General features: G+C 48.4%; 1 protein-coding gene across 2 annotated transcripts in view; it reads right to left on the bottom strand.

The window, feature by feature from the left end:
- The window catches only part of LOC137430335 (tRNA-specific adenosine deaminase 1), a 56,711-nt gene that overhangs the window by 12,768 nt on the left and 17,637 nt on the right, over positions 1-26,306 (bottom strand). For both annotated transcript variants that reach the window (XM_068121126.2, XM_068121125.2), the window contains exons 6-7: positions 2,555-2,700; positions 1,973-2,072 (exon numbers count right to left, since the gene is read on the bottom strand). In XM_068121126.2, the coding sequence (XP_067977227.1) occupies positions 1,973-2,072; positions 2,555-2,700 (246 nt within the window). The remainder of the gene's footprint in view (positions 1-1,972; positions 2,073-2,554; positions 2,701-26,306) is intronic.

The following is a 26,306-nucleotide window of genomic DNA, read 5'->3' on the forward strand; positions in this document are numbered from 1 at the left end:
GTCGCGGCAACACCACCGCTCGGTAAAATAACATCTTTAACCGCGTCCGTAACAATACCTTTTTGCAGTTCTAAACTAGAACAGCACTTGGTAGAGAGCATACCTCCGCCAAGCTGAACAATTTACATTTTGTATCCCACTGATAGGCCAGATCTGGATTTGCACCTGAACCAAAATCGAATTGGCTTGTTCTTGTCACTTACCCAACTCGTACACCTAGTTTTGTCATGTCGTCCACAACTTTTTGAAATATCATCCTATATATCATTTTGGCTCTATCACTCAGTGATGAAGAATCACTCAGAGATTTAAAAAATTTCTGTATCCGTATTCGGATCTTCACAAAAATCGAATCAATTCGTTCTTGTCACACATCCAACCTGTCCATCAAGTTTTGGCCGGATCCGTCCACAACTTTTTGAGATATCCTGTTCACAGACAGGCAGGCAAACAAAAACGGAGAGTGTTGAGAAGATAACCTCCATCCACTTTCGGTGGCGGAGGTAATTACACAATCTTTGGAGAAATATGTATTTGTTGTCATCTTCATCTGTCCACCTCTATATTTCCAGGCTTTCAATGTGAAAATGCAAATGCTCATTATAATTTGTCGGCATAGTATTTGGTATTCTCATCTCAGTATTTTAGGTTTAAATCCCATGTCCGCTGCTTTGTCCATTGCTCACCATGTATACTGCCTCGGTTTTGGAAGACCTCGGGGAGACACATCTAACACATAAGGGTTCCCTAGTGCAGTTATATTAGTAGCAATTTTGCTTAGCTAAATTACCTCTCCCCTTGTATTAGTGGACAGAGAAATGCATTGTGTTTATGTATCAGATTCGAACCCCCTTTGTAAATTATTCTCTTTCTAAATCCGCTCTCTCCCTCTCCCTCTGTCACCCTCCCTCTCCGCACCTCTTTGTAGTGCATCCAGACATGCTTTGCAACACACAACCCTGCACCTCACAAAACCCACATTACAACTCACTGAAAATCCAAGCCAGCGCATCATGAAATGGCCCAGACCGGGAGTGTGAATCTCTTCAACAAACAAGCAACAGCAGAGCAAAGCGCCACAGATGGGCGAGCTTGGTCATGAGCTTAATTGCTGAACCGTCGTGCTGTGGAGTTATCTGCGGCTTGTCGGCTTCAGGGTCACCGGCTGGGAAGCAGGTCCGAGTACTCCATTTGCGACATCGCGACCCCCCCGATTTTGCGACATCCTGAACCCCCGGACAACCACTGTAATGGTTTCTAAATGTGTCCCCTTGTCATGTGACCAGATCGTCAGCTCTGATTGGTGTACATTTGTGGGGACATATGGACAGACGCATACTAGACAGCAATGCACTACGGGCTATGCCGCAAAATACGCTTAACCCACCACCGATATATGCGCCCACGAAACCATCGTTGAAACGGAGATACTTAAATAACCTATGCCTTAAGCAACTAAGGCCTCAGACACACCATGTTACATAGACAGAGCAGGTAATGACAAGATGAGAGCAAGGAAATAACTAATAAATAAAATAAATTTAACTTTAAGGAAATAACTGTTCTATACTAAATATTATTAACCCTGAAGAGACATTTCCACAACAATACATAAAAGGTACACTGATGTCTCATAATGCATTTGTCTGACAAGTGATTTACGTGTTTATATCTCCTCTATGAGCAAAAGATCAATGTAGAAAAAAGAGCTTGCTCCTTAAGTAAGTTGTCGATCAACCAGTCTTACAATTGCAGGATTTGTCTTGGATTTGATTTTTCTCCTCATATATTTAATTATCGTATTTGGCTTTTACACTCAATTTAGAATCTGAAAACTTCACTTCTTTCTTGCACAAAAAAAATGTCTGACTTTTCAGAAAAATGTTCAAAGCTCAATTTTTTCCCCCTCCTTATGACTGCAAACTTCTTGAATGTGAAATCAAGTTACAACATGCGAGATGCTCTTGCATACCTTGCTGGTGTTGTCCCAGCGATCTTTTTGGTAGCACCTTGCCGGTTTCCCCTGATGCTCACCTCCAGTGAATTTTCAGGTAGTGCGACCCAGCTGATTGCTGCCATGGGTATGCCACATGGGTCAGAGGTTTTTTAAAGTTTCATACAGCAAAAAACAACAACAATATTTGATCAACCATCCCTTGCAATAGCACCATGCCATTCAGAAATTCAAACTTTGTCCAAACTGTTTGGCTTGTGAAAAAAAACCCTTGTGATTTGAATAGTAATCAGGTTAGGCCAAAAAAAAGCATTTTCACCAATCCTATAATCTTTTGAACAAAATGTATTCCCCTCCCTCCACCCCACTTGCACTGGTGTGATGTCATAAATCCATGCCTTTTATGAAGAAAAAAATGACTTATTTTTATGGAGAAATACAAATGATCCCCTTCACTCCAAAGTACGTGTATATATATTGTCAACAAATTGTCATCAAAATGTGAAAATGTGATGCCATTTGGGGGCAAGTGGAATAATCAGTTCTAAGCACTTGTGCAAGTAATTTTCATTAAACATGACACACTTAAAATTCACAAACCGGCTGGGCAGGGCCAAGTATGCAAACCAGACTCCAACACCATTCGTTTGATTTGACTTTGGCTGTGCTCGAACTCGAGGTTGGATTGCAAGAAGCAAATTTCTCTTGGGCCATAATCTTCAGGAAGGCTGGTTACATGCACAGTTCTGCAAATGAAAAACACATTTTTGGAGCAAATTGCATTTTGGATCACACCTTGTTTGCATGATCCTTAGACACAAGTAATGTATGATGAACGAGAACGGCACTCTTTGATGCCGCGACGTCATTCAATATGCCTCAGCCCACATTATTAATTCATATTATTATATCTACAATGTTCAACGTACAAAGTTCGATATACAATGTGTGTTTGTGGGTTTGTCTGTCCACCTTCATAAGGGTATGTTTTAAAGGCTTTGAATAGTGTTTTAGGAGGAATTTGAGTGGGGTTTTAATGGGCAATCTTTGAACACGACTGTGTGTCCACCGATTAAAAGACCAAAAAGACTCAGAGCACCCAAAATACCCCAAGGACCCAGAAGATCCAAAAGACCCCAAGCATCCAAAACACCCAAATGACCCTGAGGACCCAAAATACCCCAAGGACCCAGAAGAGCCCAAGGATTCTGAAGACTCAAAATACTCCAAAGACACTGAAAGACCCTGAAGATCCAAAAGGCACAAGGACCCAGAAGACCCCAAGGACCCAGAAGATCCCAAGGATTCCAAAGATTGAAAAGACTCCAAAGATACAAACGACCGAAAAGACCCTGAAGACCTGATGAACCCCAAACCAAAATACCCCTGAAGACCCAAAAGACCCTGAAGACCGTTAAAGACTGAAAAGACCCCGAAGACCATTAAAGACCCAAAATACCCCCAATGCCTAAAATACCCTGAAGACCGTTAAAGACTGAAAAGACCCCGAAGACCAAAAATACCTCAAGACCCTTAAAAACCCTAAAAACCACAAAAACCAAAAATACCGTGAAGACCCAAAAATCCCCAAAGACCCATGAAGACCCAATAGACCCCAAGAGACCACAAAGACCCAAAATACCTCAAAGACCCTTAAAGACCCCCGAATACCCAAAATACCCTGAAGACTCTAAATAGCCCGAAGACCCCAAAAAAACCCTGAAGACCGAAAATATCAAAAAGACCCTGAAGACCCAAAATACCCCAAAGACCCTTAAAGACCCAAACAATCCAAAAGACACTGAAGACCCTTAAAGGCCCTGAGAACCCAGTAGACCCCAAAGACCCAAATTACCCCTAAAACCCAAAATACCCCAAAGACCCTTAAATACCCCAATGACCCAAAGAAAAGACCACAGAGGACCAAAACGACACAAGGACCCCAAAGATCCAGAGGACCCAAAAGACTCAAATCACCCAAAGGACCGAGAGAAACCAAAAGACCTTGAGGACTCAAAAGACTGAAATGACCCAAAGGAATCAGAAGACCCAAAATACACAAAATACCCTGAAGACCCAAAAGACCCCGAGGACTCTGAAGACCCAAAAGAAGACTAATTATGTCTCTTACATTGGAATTGTAGATGGTGGCTTGCAAACCGAGCCTCCAGATCAGTGTACAGAAAGGTTTTTTTTTCTTTTTATCACAGTAAATACAAGGCACAGGGAGGTGAAATTCGCTGCACGTGATGTGCAATGCATGCAGAGTACACCGAGTGTTCATTTACCTCTGTAGACAACAACAACAACAACAACATGCATTTTAAGGCCATTTTCCCTGCTAGAGCGGGGGTTAGCCTTGTGGTCCCCATGACAATATTCTCCATATTGCCCTATTTTCTGCATTTCTCCTTGTTAACCCCCTTGCCCGCATTTCTTCTTCAACCATCTTCAGCCAAGTCTTTCTCGGTCTTCCCCGTCCTCTACTTCCTTCAACATTCATTTCCATCACTCTTCTCAACCAGTCACTTTCATCCTTCCTCAACACATGACCAAACCATCTCAACCTGTTCCTCTTCACAGCATCAATCACAGGCTCTATTCCCATCATCTTTCGCAATTCATCATTTGTCTTCCTTTCTCTCAACGATACTCCGCACATCCACCGAACCATTCGCATTTCCACCCTTTCCAGCCTTCGTTGCTGCTCTACATTCATTACCCATGTCTCGCTCCCATCATAACACTTCTCACACATGCAGCATACACCTTTCACTTCAGCTTCAATGCCACTCCCCTCCTCATCAGCATGCCACTCAGTTCCCGAAACTTCTTCCATGCACATATCACTCTTGCAACCGTTGCCGAGTCTGATCCACCTTCTCCATTCAGCATGTCTCCGAGGTAGCAAAATGTTTTCACACCTTCCAGCTTCACATCGTCTCCAAGATCCAACTCAACATTTCCTCCATCTGCAGCTCCCTCTGTGCACACCTTACATTTGAATGTAGCTGCCACACTGGTTAATGACCCTCTCAGACCACTACATTTTTGATGAACCCACTCAGCGCACATTGTACATTGAATGGAGTTCACTCCGACACCCTTCCTGCACACAGCACAGGGCCACTTCCCAGTTCTTTTCACCTCACCACATGCTTTACCACTTGCCATCACCTTCGTCTTTCCGATATTCACTTTCAGCCTTTTGTCTCCATACATTCCTTCCACTTGTTCATCTTTTCCTTCAGTCCATCCATACTTTCCGCAATCAACACCAGATCATCTGCATACAACAACTCCCACGGTAAACCCTCCTTTATGTTCTGAGCCAGCACCTCCATCACAGCTACAAATAGTGGACTTAGTACCGACCCCTGATGCACTCCCACCTTCACCTCAAACTCACCACTGTTCCCGTACTTCGTCCTTACAGCTGTGCGCGCTCTTTTGTACATTGCCATCACTAATCTGATCAACCATTCCTCCACTCCTAACTTCCTCAATGCCCATGTCAATACTTCGCGTGGAACCCTATCGAATGCTTTATCCAGATCAACAAACCCAAGAAACAACTTCTTCCTCTTCTCCATATAGTTCTCCTGCAACTGCCTCACAATAAAGCGCGCGTCTGTCGTTCCTCTTCCTGGCATAAATCCAAACTGCATTTCGTCGATCTTCACCTTCTTCCTTATCCTCCTCTCCAACACCCTTTCTAATACCTTCATTCCATGTTCCAATAACTTTATCGCTCGATACGAGCCACACTCCACAGGGTCACCTTTCCCCTTGTAAAGAGGGACGAGGGTACTCAGTTCCCAATGCACAAGAATGCGGCCTTCTTTCACCACCAGATTACAGATCTCTGTCATTCTCTTCACACCCCAATTTCCCGCTGCCTTTACCATATCCCCCACAACTCCCGTTGGCCCTCCCGCTTTTCTACTCTTCATTGCTTTTATCGCTTCCTCAACTTCCTTCTCTGTTATCTTCTCTGCCGGTCCTAAAACTGGGTTACTCTCTATGTTGCCATCCCATTCATTCTCTGCATTCAACAGTATTTCCACACATCTCTTCCATCTTCCTTTAATTCCATCTGGGTCCACAACGATTTGTCCCACTTCATCCTTCAAGCAACTCACCCCCATCACATCACACCTCTCTTTCGCTGTCTGCTTTGCAATCCTGAATTGCCTCCACCGCTCTCTGACACTCTTCCAAATCCAAGCGTTCTCCGAACTTTTTCCTACATGCCTCCTGTGCCTTTGCTACCTCTTTCTTTGCAGCCTTCTTGGCTGCCTTATAACTTTCATGCTCTGCCTTTTCTGCCCCCATACCCTTCGCCTTCTGCCACTCCTTGATTCTTCCTCTTCTCATCAATCTTCTATCCAACTTCATCATCCCACCACCATGTTTCCGAGTGCCTCGGTGGACCTTTTGTCCATCCACATACCTCACCAACGGCTCCCAACAGACTATCTTTCATTGACATCCAACCACTTTCAAGCTCAACCACATCATCCTCTACCATATTCAGCCTCTCTTTTAATGCCTCCCTCACTGTCACCTCTTTCAACCTCCACACCTTCATTCTCGGTTGGTACTTCACCCGCCGAGCTCTCCTCGCACCTTTCACCCTTATGTCGCAGACAACCAAGTGGTGCTGTGAAACAGCCTCCTCCCCCGGGATCACCTTTGTGTCCCGGAGGTGCCCCCTATCTCGCGTACGCACCAGCAGGTAGTCAACGGTTGTCGTCGACCTACCTGACGTATATGTAACAAGCTTATTATCCTCTTTCTGGAACTGAATATTACAAATCAACAAATCAGCTCCATCAGCAAACTCCAAAATCCTTTCACCTTCTCCATTTCTCACACCATATCCGTAACCCCCATGAACTCCCTCAAAACCAGCCATACTCCTTCCCACATGTCCATTTAGGTCTCCTCCTACCACAACAACTTCCTCATCTTTCACGTTTTCCATCAGCTTCTCTATAGCACACCAGAACTTGTCCTTCTCTTCATCGCTCCGAACAACCTGCGGAGCATATCCCGAGTTGATGTTCACCAAGAGCTTTCCAATTATCATTTTCACCATCATCAACCTTTCACTCACTTTAGTCACACTCACCACACTGTCTACAAACTCCTCAGAAAACAGGACACCAACACCATTCACACCTTCTGGGCACCCTTGCCACACAAACTTGTATTTCTGTCCCTGCCTACCCTTCACCATTCTCACACCACTTCCCTTCCATCTCGTCTCCTGCACACAACATATGTCCACTCTTCTTCTGACCAATACTTCCACCACTTCTCCTGATCTCCCTGTCATTGTCCCTACATTCCATGTCCTACCCTATTGTCCCTACCTCTGGAGGATGTCTAATTAATAAAGAAGATAAAAGCATACCTGACACGAGGCCCAGACTTCAGACTTTGGCACGCTCATGTGGCTCCATCGTCAAATAAACCGTTTCAACCCGTCATTTTTGCCCCTGGTGGTTTTATACTAGTTTACATATACAGTCACGTGAAAAAGTAAGTACACCAAATGTAAAGTTTTGACTTTTTCAACATATAGCTATTTGATCTTCATTTCAACAATATTGATAGATAAAGGTGATATTATATAACAAATATCATGAAACATTTACATTTTGTAGTCCATTGTATATTTTAAATCAACATAAATGCAAATTTCGCATGCGGAAAAAGTAAATACACCCTTGGCTCTAATAGGTGATATTGCCCCCTTTGGCAGAAACAACCTCAAGTAGGCGTTTCTTATAACTGTCTACCAGTCTCTGACATCGACTGGGAGAAATTTTTGCCCACTCCTCCATGCAGAATTCTTTCAGCTGTGCGATGTTTGAGGGGTTTCTTGCATGCACAGCTCGTTTCAAATCCCCCCACAACATCTCGATGGGATTTAGATCCGGTCTTTGACTTGGCCATTCCAGAACCCTCCATTTCTTTCTTTTCAGCCATTCCTTGGTGGATTTACTGGTATGTTTAGGGTCGTTGTCATGTTGCAAGGTCCACCTTCGGTTGAGCTTCAACTTTCCGACAGATGGCCTCACATTATCCTCAAGCACCTTCTGGTGCAATGAAGAATTCATAGTGGATTCTATGATCATGAGCTGCCCAGGCCCTGATGCAGAAAAGCTGCCCCAAACCATAATATTTCCACCACCATGCTTTACAGTTGGTATCAGGTTCTTGTGGTCAAATGCTGTCTTTGGTTTTCGCCAAATATGTCTTCTGGTACTGTGGCCAAATAGCTCCACCTTTGACTCATCTGTCCAGAGCACATTGTTCCAGAAGTACTGGTCTTTGCCTGGGTATTCCTTGGCAAACTTTAGTCTTGCCCTGATGTTCTTTCTGGACAGCAAAGGTTTCCTCCTGGCACACCTCCCACGTAGATCAAATTTGTGCAGCCTCTTTCTAATGGTAGACTCGTGCACTTTGACATCAACAGTGGCAAGAGCTACCTGAAGGCCCCGTGATGACATTCTGGGGTTCTTAGAGACTCCTTTCAGCATATTGCGGTCTGCTCTCAGGCTGAACTTGCTGGGGCGGCCTGGCCTGAACAAGTTGGCAGTTCTTTGGAATCTTCTCCACTTGTAGATGATCTTCCGGACAGTCGAATGATTGATTTCAAATTGTTTGGAGATCTTTTTAGATCCGTTCCCAGACTCGTAGGCATCTAGAACCTTCTTTCTGAAGGCCTCAGAGAGCTCTTTTGATCGAGGCATGGTGACGCCGCACATTTCAACAACAAACAGCAAGTCAAACTAAATGTCTGAGGTTTAAATAAGACAGGTTCCTCCAAGATCCTCTCTAAGATGTTCTAATCATTTGCACCTGAGCTGGTGCACCTGATTCTAATTTTCGGTATTTGAAGTCATTATAAATGGAGGGGTGTACTTACTTTTTCCACATGCTAAATTTGCATTTATGTTTATTTAAATTATACAATGGACTACAAAATGTAAATGTTTCATGATATTTGTTATATTATATCACCTTTATCTATCAATATTGTTGAAATGAAGATCAAATAGCTGTATGTTGAAAAATTCAAAACTTTACATGGGGTGTACTTACTTTTCCACGTGACTGTATATATATATATATATTGTTACGGATACGGTGTGCGGCTCTTCCCCCTTAGCAAGAGGTGGTTAGTCCCTTGTCTTGTTAAGCTGACCGTCTCCGCTCCTGGCACTTGTTCCGCTCTCCCGCGGGATGGAACGGATCAGGGTTATGGGTCCAGGGTTTATCCCAAATACCTTTATCCGTACCGCCGCAGAACAGGGAGGCAAGTACCGCTCGAACCCCGGTTTTAGATGTTATAATTGCCGAGCGGTTTTAGCAACCCGAAGTTCGAGTCGTTTGGCAAAGACTAACCCGATCCATATGCGTTGGCCAAATCGTGCCACAGGTGTGCAATGGTGGAAACCTCTAAAGCGACCGAACGAGCATGAAGAAGAAGAAGACAAAGTAGGGAATAACAGGATTTATTACTATTTACACACAACTAAGCAGAAAGGAAAGGAAATGCGATTTACAAGGCAATGGAAGGAGCAGGAGACATAGTGCAATTATTAACTTAACTATACAGTCTTAATTATAAACCCCAAGACAACATGAAAGACAGACGAACAATCAGACTTACACGAATGGGGAATTGCAGAGTGGATTGGCTGGAGGGAGAGGAAGATTCAGCTCGGTCCGAAGCACGGTCAGGCCGGGAGGGAGCAGCCGCCGCCCTCTTGATCGGTCTCGCACGGCGCCTTCCTTCGCGGCCACGGTCGATACTGCCGTTGAAACCCGAAGCTGCTGTGGCTGAAGCTGCTGCGTGCCGCTGCATCGCGTGCTCTTTCAGGGATTCCTCCGCCTCATGCGCCGCGGGCTCTCCACCGGTTCATCTGCCTTCTCTCTCGTGGGGGCGTTGCGTGACGGGTTCTCTCTTCTGCAGAACTGCTCGTGTGGCTCCTTTACTCATCTCCTCATATCTCATCTCGGTCATCTCCTTAAGCAGTCCCTCCCAACTTCCTTTTTAAGGCGCGTGGCGATCAAGCCGCCGGCCTTTTAGAAACGCCCATCGGTGAGCTCGCCTCGGCCTGGATTGGTCGCGAGGGCTCACCGATCCCGCCCCCTTGATGAGGCGTTGGCAAAGCCACGCCTTGTTCCTGGTGCTTGGTTGACTCCTCCCACCTTCTTCTCTGAGATGACCTCGCCGTAATGGCGGCAAATGCAGTTGGCAATGCGAATGACAATGACGCAGTTGGAAATGGAGGTTTTGGGAATGGGAATGAAAGGGAATCTATCTTATTTCAATTTGATGCAATGCAGTGTTAACTAGTGGGAACAGAGCCTTAAACTACAAAGACTAAGGAGATAACTATTTAAGAGGGTATATGATTGGCTACGTGTATGTATATGGAGTAACTAAGGAGGACGACCTTTGACCTTTACACACACACAACGCGGAGGGTGATATTTACAACAATTCTCATGACATAACAACAAAAAAAAAAAAACACAGCAATTCTCAAATCCACAACAATATATATATATATATATATATATATATATATATATATATATATATATATATATATATATATATATATATATATATATACAGGGCGGGGCCCGGCAGGGCGGGGCCCATACAGGGCGGGGCCCGGCGCGAACCGTGCACGCCGGTCCTTGTGAGCCCGCCGCGGCACCAATTCCCGCAGCACACAAAGCACACAACCCACCGAGAGCTCACGTCGGCCAAACGTCACGCTAACCGCTACCCCGGTCTGCGTCGATGCTCGAGCCGCGTTCTCACCATTCGCGACCCATTCCTCTCTCGCACACCGAGGCGCTCCAGCGCCTCCAATACACTCCCTGCATTCCGTTACTGCACTCTCCTGTGTACACTCTTCTGTTACACACTCAAGTGCACACCACCCAGGCGCACTCACACCGTTTGCACACACCATTATCTCACACCCTCGCGCACATCCTGGCGAACTCATACCACTCACGCACTCCGTTACCGCACACTTTCCTGTTACACACGCGCTCGTTACGTACTCCGTAACGTCCATGGGTGTGCACTCTCCTGGTACACACCCAATCACGCGCTCTGGTGTGCACTCCTGCACACTCTCTACAACACGCTCTGGTGTGCATTCTCTCTCACTCTCCTCGGCCATCACACACTCTGTAACACACTCTTCTTCGACGCACTCTTCCCACATACACTCACGCTCCGGTGCACACTTCTCTCGCACACATGCGCCAGTCACCCTCACACATCGCACCACGGACCTTCCACGAGCGCCGGGGCTCCGTCTCGATCCCAAGCACGCCAAAAATCTTTTCCCGCCGAACACTTTCGCGCCATACACACCCCTACTCACCTTGGGGATTCTCTTCTCCGCCAGCACCTGCAAACCTTTACTGGGGTTAGCAAGCCCGACATCACGGTGCAAATGCAAACTTTGTTCAGGTTCCATTTCTATCTCCCGTGATTCATTTTCCGATTCTATCCCTGCCGTCTCTTCGGCCCCAATTTCAACTATTTCTTTTATTTCTTCTATTTCCTCGACGACCGCCGGTGCGCATAAAATTAATTTTTCCAATTCGACGGCCGTCGGCTTTTCCACACCCCGAGTCGCGATTTCTATTCCCTCGGTCCATGTAGCCGCGCCCTGCTCAACCTCGCTCTCCCCACGTTCTTCGCACCGCGTTACCTCGTTGCGTCCCTTTGCGACCTCCTCGCTCAACTTGCGGCTTATGTCCTTCCCCAATCCCCATCTCTTTTGTTTCCTTTTTCGACGCCACCCTCATTTTTTTCAATTCGTTCCTTTGGGTGTCCATTTTGTTTTCCAGCCCCTTTTTCACCTCTTCCAATTGATCACCAATTTTTTCACCTCTTCCAATTGATCACCAATTATTCCCCGGGTGGATTTGTCACTCTAGGCGTCCAATTTGTTTTCCAATCGCTCACCCTGAGCTTTCATATCATCCTTTTGGGCGTCTATTTTTGCCATTAGTTGAATTAGGTATAATTCAATGTTGCACCCGGGTCGCACAGCGGGCTCGGCTGACGCGGCCACGTGCGAGGCGCCGGCATTTTCTACCCCTACTGCCGGTCCCTCATCAATGTCCTCCTCTTCTCCCAGTTCTTCCCGTGGGTCCTGGGTCAGTAATTCTTCCTCATCTACCTCCTCTTCTACCCCCACCGGCATTCGACCGCTTTGGCTAGCCATGGCATGAATTAAATTTTGGATTTTAAAATAAAAACTAAATTTCGTCGACTCGCAATTTCAAGTGCGTGAAGCGCACTCCGGGTCCAATCCCACTCCTGACACCAATTGTTACGGTTCTCCATGCCGGCCTTCTTCCCCTTATCAAGGGGGGGTTAATCCCCTCGTCTTTACTGGGCCTGGTGGAACCGAGACTTATGATGTCCCTCCCGAACACACGCGGCGTAGGGTTTCGGGACTACTTTTCGCTCGTACCTAATTCCCCGCGCTGCCCTGGGAGCGAGGAAACAAGCCTCGCACGAACCACGTGTGGTTTAAGTACGCCGAGCGGATTGCGTACACGTGGTCCGCGCAGTTATTCAGATGTTGGAACCCGATTGGAGCGATCTTATTCGTGCCACGCTTCGTCAAATGGAGAAACCACAGAAACGGTCGAATCAGGAAGAAAGGAAGAACAAATGGGTTTAATTATTCCCACACGTATATACAGTTCAAGGACGAAGAGACACAGAGCAATCCTTAAGCAGTCTTAACTTATCCCTGGGGCAACGGGCCTGTCTCACACTCACACAGGGTATTGCAGATGGGCAGGTGTTCCCCAACGCGTCCAGAGATGGTTCCCGTCCGGCTCTCCACGGTCCCCGACACGTCCCGCGAAGATGGTGGCAGGCGAAGGCAGGGGCTCGTAGCGCGTCTCTCGTACCAGCAGATGATCGGGCGGAACGGCAGAGGGCGGACTTTAGCGCGGCTGGCGGTTACTCAGCCTTGTTCACTCGAGCATCTCAAATGCGCCGTATTCGTTATAAGCGCGTCTGACTACGCCCGCGTATATGTAGCGGCCAACTCCTCTTCTTCAATACACTCCGAGCTGGTTAGCGCACGCGTTCTCGTGCAAGTTTGTCAAGTTCATCAACTTTCACGGCTTATCAAGTTCTTTCATACAAGTCCTCCGATGTAAATCCTCTCACCGCAAGTTCCCTCTGTAAGTCCTCTCAGGCAGAAGTCCTCTTATCTTTCTCTCACGCAGCAAGTCCTTCTCTGTAAGCCCTCTTATCTTCCTCTCCCTCGCAGCAAGTCCTTCTGAGGGCTTTCACGCAGCGGGTTTTATAGCTACGCCCCCCGAACCTTCTGGAACTCACCCGACTCTTCTCACCACGCCCTCTGACGCAACGCCGCTGCCACCACCCTCGAGCTCCGATTGGCAGCTCGTGCTTACCGTCACTCCACCCTCGACTCCGCCCCGACCTTCCTAGGCCTGCCTCGTGTTAACTCGCCCAATGATCAACCAATGCTTAACAAAATGGATTGAGGCTAGGGTGGCTGGGAAATCGGTGGCAAGTAGGGCCTATTCTCCTGGCTCCTACTCAACGCAGAATTAACACTGGAAGGGAACTAAGCTCACAAATACTAAGACATAACTATACTATCGCGAGGCTACATGTTGCTTGTGTGACTAACGATTGGGGGCAAACATTAACCTTTATTAAACTCACTTGACAGACTCAAAACCGCAACTATATATATATGTGTGTATATATATATTGTTGCGAATATGGAATTTGGCCTCCATATCCGCTTGTAAATATTCCCCTATTTCCCCAATACTCCCCAACTATCCCCAATCCCCCATTCCCTAGTCCCATTGTCTGTAAACAACACTCTGTAGAACCGACCTTCCCCTATTTCCCCCATTAAATGTCGCACCCAGGTTCACCGCATCTCACGTAGACAACTATAGGACATCTTGCTAGTTATTCTTAGTCTATGTCAGTTAAGGACTCGTTTCCATTAATTCTGACTCTTCGTTGCACCAGAATGTGATTGTATGGCACCAGTAGTGAGTTTAGGACCTTCCCCTACCTCCTCCCATCTTCCCCATGAAGAAACTACAATACAACAACAACAACAACTACAACAGCAGAGGGGGGTGGCGCGGCGACGGCGCGGGGAGTGTGCGTCCTCACACCGGCTCGGTTAGCCGCCATTGACCATGCGCTCCGACGGGGTTACCACGAAGGGGCTGGCTGTCAGCTCCTCGTCAAGGGCGGAGCCTGGTAACCCCCCCGCACCCAATAAGAAGGGCGGACCGATTCCATCTGGGGCGGAGCTAACGAGCCGAGGGCGTGTCACTCCCCGCCGGATGTACGCAGCGACTGACCGGACGTGACGTCAGATGCGCCCCCAGCTTGGAAAGAGAAGTCACTACCTCCGAGCGCTGAGAGACCTCCTGCATCTTTTGGGCCGCGCTATCCTGTCCCTGAGCACAAGGTGCACCTTGCGCTGGCCATCGAAGACCCGCTTTCCTTGCCATCAATCCCCGTGTGAGTCAGTTTTTGTCCTGTTTATCTGTCGTCTGTCGGGGGCTATTATAAGACCGTGTTTAAGTGCCTATCTTCCTATGCTGTCCCTCTTGTCGTTGTAATCTGACCTTCCGCCATAATATAACCTCCTCCGGAGGTCTTGAGAACTGAACCCTTGGTGTCGTGTCATTTTAACCCAGCCGTTGTGTCCTTTTCCTCAATTGATTTAGCATAGCGCGATTTGGCCAACGTTCGAGTGGAATCGGGTAAACTGTGCAGACGTGGTCATACCAAACCGCTCGGTAAACCAACATCCACAACCGCGTCTGTAACATTTGGTGTCAGGAGTGTCGGATTCGGACCTGGGACTAAATTTGTTAGGCCCAAACTTTGGGAGGTAGAATTCGATCCGGAGCGCGTTTTTTCCGCGCTCGAAATTATAACGGCGAAATTTGATTTGTTTTACGGAAATAAAAACCCGAATTTTGAAAGTCGCGCTATGGCGGATCAAGACAGCTGGGTTCCGGTAGAGGAGAGTGAGGCAGGGTCGGTCCAGGACCAAATTGAGGGATGCGAGGAGAGCGAAGCAGCGAGGGTAGCAGACGCACAAAATAGCGTCGTTGCGCCCGACATTGCGGGGGCGCAAAATGGCGCCTCGCTGGTCGCGGCGCCCGCGACCGTGGCAGCGCCCCTGGTGGATTCGAACCTTTTCCTCCTGCAGAATGAGGGCCCTTATGGAACAAATGGGTGAGCAATTGGGAGACCAAATTAGAGGTTTGAAAAGCAGTATGGGACAAATGGGAAACGAAATGGGGGTAATGGGAAACGAAATGGGGGTAATGAGGGACGAAGCGAGGGGTACCGGTGAGGGGTTAGACAATAATTTTAAGGGATTAGACGAGAAATTTGGGAAATTAGACAATAGATTAGGGGAAATACAGGAGGGGTTAATGGGGGTAGAAAACAGAATGGCCCCTCAAGAGAATCAAATGGAAGGGATGCAAAAAGGGTTAGAGGGGTTAGAAAACACCATGGAAGGCAAATTGAGGGACATGAGGGACCAAGCGGAAAGGGAAGTTAAACAAATGGGGCAGCAGATAGAGGGGGTCAGAATGGGGGTAGAAACCAAACTGGATGCTCACAGGGAGGAAATGGAGCAGATGAGGGTGGCATCTGGGCAGGAGATGCAAGTGATGGGAGAGGAGATCAGAAGAGGAGTGAGTGAGGAGGTCGGAGGAGTGCGCGAGGAGGTGAGGCACTGTAAGGAGCACATGGAGAAGGAGGTGAGAAAGGGGACAGTAAAATTGCAAGGGGGCATAGAGGACCTGATGCAGGAGGTGGAGCAGCTAACAGAGGGACAAAAAGAACTAACGGACCAGGTAAAGAAGAACACAGCGGTAATAGGAGGGTTAAAAGCGACACAAAATGACCTAAAAGATGACTTGGTAGCGACGAAGAGGGAATGTCAGATGGTACGTGAGGGACTGACAACGAGGCTGGACGAGGTGATAGAGGTAATGGAGACGAAGGACCGGCAGGTGAGGACGCACATGGAAACGGTCAAGGTAGCCTTGGAGGACGAGCTTGAGGAGACGTACCGGGGAATAAAAGAGGTGAAGCAGAAATTAGAAGAAGTGGAAGAAGGGGTGAGCGAAATTAAGAAGCGACGGAGAGGGGATAAGAAAGAGATAAAAGAGGAGATAAAAGAATTGGTCCAAAGTCTGTGTTTGGATCGTGATGATGTGCTCATTAACCGGATGAGGGATTCGCAGGTGATGGAGGAGAAGCGAAGAGGAAGAGGACCCGGTGTAAGTGGTGACCAATATGGTCGTGCGTATGATGCGCCAGGGGATTTAAGAAGCTTGGGGGTCGAGATGGACCCGGGTGTTCGTGAGAGGCCGTTGGTGAAGTGTGCGACAGGTCTGGTGTGCGAAAAAGGAGGAGTGCGAGAAAGTCCGACTCTGGGGTGTGTGAGGAAAAAGTGCGTGCCAAGGAGTGAGGGTGCTGGCGAGAGTGAGTCGGTCGTAGCGCATGTGCGAGGGAGCACATGGGAGCGAGTAGTGAGGAGTGTTACGGAGGGTGTAAAGGGAGAATGCACGCCTGTGGTGAGTGTTACAGAGGATGTAACGGGAGAGGGTTTGCGAGAAAGGTGTGTGACGGACAGGTGCATGGGGAAAGAGTGCGCTGTCAAAAGTAAGGAAGAGTGTACACCTGTGGTGAGTGTTACAGAGGGTGTGACGGGAGAGTGTGCGCGAGAAAGGTGTGTAACGGACAGGTGCATGAGGAAAGAGTGCGCTGTCGGGAGTAAGGGTGAGTGCGTTGTCAAGAATGGAGGTGAGAGTAGTGAGAGTGACAAGGAGAGTGAGTTGGTTGTGACAGGTGAGCGAGGATGTACACCTGGAATGGAAGGATGCACACCTGGAATGGTAGAGCGTGAGTGGGAATGCACGCTGGAATTGGTAGTGAGGCACGTGGTTGGGTGTGCGAATGAGAGCACACCTGTGATTGTCACAGAGGAGGTGACCGAGGAAGGGGCGCGAAGAGGTGTGTTGGTGAGGTGTGCGACCAACGAATGTGTGCCAAAGTGTTCGGTGGTCAGGTGTGTGACCAAGGCTGTGAGTGGAATGAGAGTACCTGGGTGTGTAAGGAAAGGTACGAGGAGCATGGGCACGGCTGGATGTGTGAGCAAGGAACGGGCTGCGGGGTGTAAGCGTCCAGGTGAAGCATCGACGTTAGACGGGGTAGAGTTTAGAACGACTTATAGCCGAATCGGGCCCTCGGTGCGTGCTGGGCCTCGCTTTGAACGGCCGCGTCCGTGCTCCACTAGGCGGAGCGGGCGGCCCGATAGAAACAGTCGTCATGGCGACCACGTTTTGTTGAGACGTTCCGGCAGGTCGAGATCGGGACATTGGATGGCTCCACGCCAAGGTGGTGCGTGGGATCTCGGCCCGGGTAAGCCCCCGTCCCTGCCCCGAATGCCGGACGCATCCAGCCGCCGGCACAAAACAACCAGCATCCATTGCTTGGCTTTACGAAGCCGGGCTTTGGACAGGAATTGGCGCACCGAGAGGCATTAGTGAGTAGACTGGGTGATGAGGTTAGTGTTTTGGCCCCAAAATTAGAGAAAACCAAAATTTGATGATTGGCAAGGGATTGGCAGTAGTGATTGGCAGATGATGGGTAGTGATTGGCAAATTTTTAATTTGTTGAAATTTGATGTGCAAAATTGGTAGTGAGCGATGTGCCCGGTGGGTAAGGCTGGCATCCCTGCCGCCCTTCCCATAGGGGGGGCAAATGCGCAATAGTTTATGGGGTGTATGGCAGTGAAAACTAGCCCGGGTGGGTTAGGTTATATTGATAGGGCCCTAGAAGATGACATTAGGTAACGTTAAGTTTAGTTAGTGACCGATACCTGTAGTGGGGACGCAGGTAGATTAGTGTGGATGATAATGACGTGGGAGCGCAATAGTTTAAAGGGACGACTGGGAAGCGCAAGTTTCAGAAGGGAGTAGTTAGCTGAGATGATGCCGTGTGTGTGAGGATGGAACAGGTGTGATTGCACAGGTGTGCAACTGGACGGGTGTGTGGAGCAATGGATGAGTAGTGAGTGTGGTGGATCAGCGCGAAGGCGCTTGGGGAGAGAAGGGTGCAGGTGGCACCAGGTGTGAGAGCACAGGTGTGTGGAATATATGGAGCAGAGAATGAGTGGTGTGGAGAGAGTTGGAGTAAGTGGTACGGAGTGGTGTGCATGGTGCGAAGGTGTGAATGGGGGAAGAGTGGACCCCCATCACGGATACCCGGGGCGGGTAGTGTAAGTGTTAGGTAGAGGGTATAGGTAAATTGTGGTTGGATATTGGCATTTGTGGTGCGGTTGCAGAATGGTATTGCGGATGGGTGCATTAGTGTTGTGGAAATGGCTGGGCGTGTAGCCTGTTAGTGTGTGTAGTTGGTTGGGCACTCCACCACTGTGAGGATGTCGGCCAGGTGAGGCCGCAGGTGGGCTCTGGGAGCCGTTAGTGTCAGTGGGTGCCTGAGGATCCCGGGTGTGGATCGGGCAGCCCAGTGCCAGAGAGGGCACCGAGTGGGGAGAGCGCCAGAGGGCCTTCCCCAGGTAGTTAGGTTAGGGTAAGGAGCAGGTAAGCTCGGAGGCAACTGCAGTGGTGGGGGTGTGCAGGTGGGTAGACCCGCTGGGAGAGGTACACGCCACAGCCCAGAAATTGTGCGAGGGCACCGGGAGATGAATCGGGGGAGTGAGACCCCAAATTGAAAAGCACCACAGTTTGGCCAATGGGAATTGGTTTTTAGAACCCATAGTGTAAGAGGGCCAATGGTTTGGCAGGAGAAAGACCCCGGGTAGTGTAAAGTTGTTAAAGTCATTTAGGAAATAGATAGGATTGATGAACCTGTCGCACCATACGCAGCCACTTACCTGTGGTGATGATGATGACTCCACACCTGTGTTTTCTTTGTTTTGTGTTGCAGGAAGTAAGGATTGCTGTTGGATTTGTGAGACGCATCACGACGTGGATGAGACATTGGGGTGATTCCATCTCTCCCTCCTTAGGAGGGACTGATGATGAATTGGTGATGGCAAATTTTGATGAGAGTTGGAAATAGCAAATTTGATTGGTTAGGAGGGAGAGAAGACGAATTTGGTTTATGGGAGGAACGGGGAAGACAGTAGGGACGTTTGTTGATTTGTAAAGTAGATGTTTATGGGTAGTGTTGTGTTGTGTGGATACAGTAAGGGGTAAGGGAGGGGCCATGTAGGTTACCTGGTGGGGGGGGGGGGGGAGCGTACGGTAGGAACGTACCTGTCTCACCTGGTTCCCATGTGCCCCCAGTGTGCATTACCTTATATTGCGTGCACTTTTGCGCCCTTACCACCTCACTCACTTGTCTGCTTCTTTTGTCTCCCACCTCCGAGGATCTGGCTTTGGGGCAGAGAGAGAGGAGAGAGAGGTGCTGGCTACGCAGTTGTGGGCCTGCACTTTCGCTGCTTGCTGCCTGGATCGATACACCATATGGACCGCAATGTTTGTGGCCGCCCACCATGGACCGCAGTCCTTTTGCGGCCAAGCACCACCCGTGGATGGACCTATGGGTCAACGTGGCACCTATGCCATACAGGTGAACCACTTATAGTTGGCCCCCTGACGGCGACAATAAAGAAATGGACGCGGTTGGCACCTTTCTTTATTTTTAAAGAAGCCAGAAGGCCAAGTGCACCACACGAAGGCAAGACCAGCGGCAGAACATCGGCCGGCTGCGACACCACCGGTGATTTATAGACACTTTATTGGTGCACCGGATGGTGCTGACTACATGATGGGGTGGTGCTTTTGGTGCTGAGAAGGGGTGCTCTGCACGTTATTAAAGGCCGTAAGGCCACAGAGCACTCGTGGGTTGGTGTATCGATGCTGGCATGCGTGCTCTCTCTCTATGCATAACATCTGCATGTGTTCCTCCAAAAACAGGTCCTGGATCGTAGTGTAAATAGCAGCGTAGTCTTGTAAATAATGCTCCCTACCGGCTGTATGTTTAGTTTGCGAATTCTTTCCGCGATTCGGTTATCCTGTGGGTGTGTTTCTGTGAGGAGAAGGGTGCAACGTCGCAGGGGGACATATTTACTCATTTGTGAATATCTGTAAAACTGTCACACTCAGGGTAGAGTTAATAGTAGAGGGAACTACATCTGAGTGCCACACTAAAATAGGTAAAAATTTATCGGGTCGGGACGCCCCGAGGGTAGAGAAGGGTGCAATGTTGCGAATATGGAATTTGGCCTCCATATCCGCTTGTAAATATTCCCCTATTTCCCCAATACTCCCCAACTATCCCCAATCCCCCATTCCCTAGTCCCATTGTCTGTAAACAACACTCAGTAGAACCGACCTTCCCCTATTTCCCCCATTAAATGTCGCACCCAGGTTCACCGCATCTCACGTAGACAACTATAGGACATCTTGCTAGTTATTCTTAGTCTATGTCAGTTAAGGACTCGTTTCCATTAATTCTGACTCTTCGTTGCACCAGAATGTGATTGTATGGCACCAGTAGTGAGTTTAGGACCTTCCCCTACCTCCTCCCATCTTCCCCATGAAGAAACTACAATACAACAACAACAACAACTACAACAGCAGAGGGGGGCGGCGCGGTGACGGCGCGGGGAGTGTGCGTCCTCACACCGGCTCGGTTAGCCGCCATTGACCATGCGCTCCGACGGGGTTACCACGAAGGGGCTGGCTGTCAGCTCCTCGTCAAGGGCGGAGCCTGGTAACCCCCCCGCACCCAATAAGAAGGGCGGACCGATTCCATCTGGGGCGGAGCTAACGAGCCGAGGGCGTGTCACTCCCCGCCGGATGTACGCAGCGACTGACCGGACGTGACGTTAGATGCGCCCCCAGCTTGGAAAGAGAAGTCACTACCTCCGAGCGCTGAGAGACCTCCTGCATCTTTTGGGCCGCGCTATCCTGTCCCTGAGCACAAGGTGCACCTTGTGCTGGCCATCGAAGACCCGCTTTCCTTGCCATCAATCCCCGTGTGAGTCAGTTTTTGTCCTGTTTATCTGTCATCTGTCGGGGGCTATTATAAGACCGTGTTTAAGTGCCTATCTTCCTATGCTGTCCCTCTTGTCGTTGTAATCTGACCTTCCGCCATAATATAACCTCCTCCGGAGGTCTTGAGAACTGAACCCTTGGTGTCGTGTCATTTTAACCCAGCCGTTGTGTCCTTTTCCTCAATTGATTTAGCATAGCGCGATTTGGCCAACGTTCGAGTGGAATCGGGTAAACTGTGCAGACGTGGTCATACCAAACCGCTCGGTAAACCAACATCCACAACCGCGTCTGTAACAATATATATATATATATATATATATATATATATATATATATATATATATATATATATATTGTTGCGGATCTCGAGCTCGTCGCCGTACTGAGGGGGGATTAAGCCCTGCTCTCCCTCGAGCTTCGAGTCCACTACCCACTCTACACTCGTGGAGGCGGATTGCTGAGCAATTTCAGCTGCCAAACCTGCAGCTAGCGCGTGGAAGGGTTTCCGGTCACGACCCGAGTACCTTCGATACACACGCCGCGGCGAGGACGGGGGCTGGACCTCACACGAGTCACGTTGGTCTTTAATGCCGAGCGGTTTGCGTGTCGCGTAACTCGTGCCGTTAATTACTATGAACCCGATCGAGCGGTTTTAACTCGTGCAATGCGAGGCCAATGGTGAAGGGACGAAAACGGCCAAGTTGGAAACAAAGCACAGATTTATTCACAAATGTACACTGGTGATAGAAAAGGGACACAGAAGAGAATCTTAACCACCTTACTTACGTTTCCCAGACAAGGGTCCTCTGACTCGTTTGGGGAAGGGGAGGAAGAAGGGGACGCGAACAAAGCGCGGCCGCTTAGCGCAGTTCACCCTGGACGGCTCGTTGGGCGTTTCCCCCCCCCCCCCCCGAGGATGTTCGCGGCAGGGACGTCGACCTCAGTCGTGCACGAACGGGAATCCACGCAGCGTGTCCTAAAGCCAGCGAGGCGAAGCACACGTGCAGGGAGTCCAGGCAGGGAGATCATCGGGCCAGAGAGCGAATCCAGGGAGCGCCCAGAGTCCAGAGATCGTCAGAGTACAGGGCCAGGAGAGAGTGGGGGCAGAGAGGTAGAGAGCGAGTTTGGGGGTCCGGGCCGGGTTTTATAGCCCCCGGAGTCCCACCAGAATGTTCCATGGGCCTCCAGGGGTCACGTGTCGTGATAACCCCTCATCAGTCACTCCCCTTAGCTCTCATTAGCCGCCGTTCCACTCCCCTTTAGCGCTCATTGGCCGCCGTTATTGGCCACTCCCCTTTCGCTCCCATTGGCTGTTTGCTGCTTACCAGCCATGCCCTCAGGCTCCTCCCTCGGGCCTCCTCGACTTGTCCTAGGCCCACCACATGGCATTCCAGGCTCCAATGAGGCCTACACTTACTTCCCCTGCCTCAACGCATACTAACATTGGGAAGGAGACTATACTTCACATTTAATAAGAAATAACTGACTAAGCGAGGCTACATGTTGTGGTGCAACTAACTAAAAGGGGGGTTGCCTTTATTCCAAACACCACCACAACAACAACACACACACACACACACACACACACACACACACACACACACACACACACACACACACACACACACACACACACACACACACACACACACACACACACACACACACACACACACACACACACACACACACACACATCATTATATAATATATACTTTTACGAAGTTAGTACTACATTTTTACCTGACATGAACTTTGACCTATTGATGCTGAAATTTAATCAACTAGGGCATGCCCGTACTATATATACATCTAAAATTATATCCCCCCCCTCTATTTACATGAAATGGTTTGGTCCAAAGCGAACGGCTTGCGAGTACGGTGACAATCCCCCCCCTCTATTTACATGAAATGGTTTGGTCCAAAGCGAACGGCTTGCGAGTACGGTGACAATCCCCCCCCTCTATTTACATGAAATGGTTTGGTCCAAAGCGAACGGCTTGCGAGTACGGTGACAATCCCCCCCCCTCTATTTACATGAAATGGTTTGGTCCAAAGCGAACGGCTTGCGGAGTTTGGTAAAGAAATCGCCATAGCTCGGTAACTACTTGTCCGATTAATATGAAACCTTGAAAAGGCACATCCTCAGGTCCCCAGCAATATACCTGGCAAGTTTCAAGTATATCGGACCCGTGGTTGTCGAGAAACAGCGGTCACAGACAAACATACAAACATACAAACATACAAACATACACACAGAGATTACTGGAATTATAGATAGATTCATCTTTCATCATAATACGTACTTATACCAAGTTTTGTAAAAATCCCATCACTGGTTCACAAGTTGGTGGTCACAGAACTTTTACCTAACGGTACATCTTCTTTCGTATGCAGCACAGGACTGCAGGTAGCATCATTGGCTGAGGGCGTTGTTGTGCAGCTGATGCAGTGCCCCTATCATCAGTACACTGGTACTCATTTCGCTGACCTCGGAAGGATGACAGGCTGAGTCAACCCTACCTGGTGGTAATTCAACAGACAACTGGGATTCGAACTCAAGACCCTGGGATCCCAAGCCAGCCATACTAACCATTATGCCAACACCAGGCTAAAGGGACCTCTGACCTTTTGACTCCATTATCTAATCCATTTATCTTCACATAATTATACATACAGTACTTGTATCAAAGTTGACTTGGTTCCCTTCAGCCGTTCTTAAGTTATCATGGTAACAAAAACCTATTACCGCCTCTGACCTTTGATCTCTTGACCCCAAAATCAAATCAGTTAATCTTTGCATCACAATACATACTTGTACCAACTGTTACGTGCTCCTCCCCGACCCCCTGGTCACGGTGTACCTACGAGCCCCGAGAGGAGTCATGGCAGAAAAATGTGTTATTCTGTATGTCAAAGATCAATGGAGAGCCACCCCAATTGTTACTCACAAACAAATACTGTATTAAGATCACACAAGAATAACAGTACAACAATAATAGTAATCAAAAGTACAATCAATATGTCCTATGATGGTACCATCAGTTTTGTAATATATAACTCACTGTGCTCCAAGTGAGTGAAACAAGAACATCCCCAATGTCTCTTATTCCCGGCTTCAAGCCAAAGTTGCTTCGCTCCAGCGATCGTCAGATCGATGTCCAAACGAGACCAGAATCCCGTTGGGTTGGCAGTTACAGTCCGGCTGCCAAAGCTGTGCAAAGGCACCCTCAAGGCGACCGGGAAATCCAAAGGCGCCCTCCAGGCGACGGGGAAATCACACCCTCGGGTATAGACGTTCCACAGCTCAGTCGGCGACACGCAGACTTTCCACTCCAAAGCCACGTCACACACACACACCCCAGATCGACGTCTGAATGCGGTGAAAATGGTCGCAACGAGACGAAACCGTCAGCGAAGCGCAAGTCCTGCGCGAGTCAAAATGGCCGACGGCCCGGTCTCGTGGCGCAACGGCACGACGATGATTCTCTCCTGAATCGATCGCAAAACCTAAAAGGCAGGTTAATCTGTCACAGCGATAACCACTCTGTCGCAGGAATCCATTTCCTGGGAAACCCGAAAGTTCGCTAGTGAGTGTTGTTCGCCAAGGTTCGCTCCAGACCGCAAATAGCTCGGCTCCTTCTTGTCCGAATCACTCGCTCCGCCTTCTTTTTCTCTCTTCCTCTTCGTCGCCGTCCGGTTTCTGTTTCATTTAAAACATTAACTTTTAACTTTTGAAAATATAAATATCTATTCCCTTTAAATGACAACAAAATTAATACATGGAATCAACAATGTTTACAGTGGATGAAAACCACCACAACGGAAGTGACGAATCCGTAACACTTCCCCCCCTCAAGAAAGAAAGTTTGAACATAGTGAAAATTTCTTTGCAGGCAAAAACTCTTTTAACAAACAAAAGTAAAACTCACACCCCAAATCATCAATTCACATGAGCAACAATAATTAATATTTCCCAAAAATAAAACAACAAAACTTCTAAAAAACCTACAGAAATTTCCAAAGTTAGTTCACTCTGGACAAAGCATCAGCAACGACATTGTCCCTGCCCTTTACATGCTCAATTTCCAAGTTGAACTCCTGCAAAGCCAAACTCCATCTCATCAACCTCTGGTTTTTATTTTTCATTTTTTGAATGAAGGTTAAGGGGTTGTGATCAAAAATCCAAAACAAAGCAAATCTATAGCACTTTTTGAAGGAAGCCGAGCTGAGAGCCAGGTTTCATGGTGGTTGGGTGGTGAGGCCTGGAAGTATTCACTACATGGACGCCTTTAGGAACGTGGAGTTCACGGTTAATCCATGTAGGAATCTTGGCTCGGCTGCTCCGCAGCATTCAGTGCTTCAAACTCTTCCTAACTTTCATAATAATCACGGTTGGAGCGCTTGTCGCTGTAGTCACGTGAATAGCGGTCTCCTTCTCGGCCAATACCCTGATAATCATCCCTTCGGGAGCTGCCGTAACTCTGGGAGCCTCCATGGTAATCTCGACTGCGGCCACCACCAAAACTACTACTCCCACCCCGGGAGCCATAGCCACCCCTGAAACTACCTCCACGTTTTCCTCCTCTGTAGCCCCCTCGATGCCCATGGCCTGCCTTCTCTACTGTTATGGTCCGACCATCCAAATCCTTGCCATTCAAATCCTTTTCTGCATCTTTGGCGTCCTTTGTGTTTTCAAACATAACAAAGCCTAACCCTCTCGACTTTTGCGTCTCCCTGTCTTTTATCAGCAACACTTCCAAGAGTGGTCCATATTTGCCGAAGACAGAGTCCAGAACATCTTCCCTTGTGTTGAAGTTCAATCCACCTACAAAGAGCTTGCCAACATTGCTTCCATTCATGACTCGTGTGTGCTGACACTTAGTTTCAGGATACTTGACAAGACGTGCCTGTGCAAAGCGTGACGTCAGTATCTTCTCCTTCTCTTCAGAGCGATTCCTACCCATTACACGAGTCGCGGTACAAGATGGAAAGATACCCGGAATCTCCTGCTCTAACTGTGCAGTGTTATTTTCCATACTAGGCTTTTCAACAAACATCGGGTTACCAGAAACTCGACCATTGGCCAAATCATTCCCGATAACAAAAGAGACTCCCTCTATAGGAAGAGTGGCTTGTAAACCTATGGTGACCGGTCCTGACACCAAGTCAGACTCTAAATGGATGACATGAAGTGGAGCTTTAACGTAGC

This window comes from Myxine glutinosa, chromosome 6, assembly GCF_964187855.1.
Source record: "Myxine glutinosa chromosome 6, kmMyxGlut1.1, whole genome shotgun sequence".
NCBI classification, from domain to species: domain Eukaryota; kingdom Metazoa; phylum Chordata; class Myxini; order Myxiniformes; family Myxinidae; genus Myxine; species Myxine glutinosa.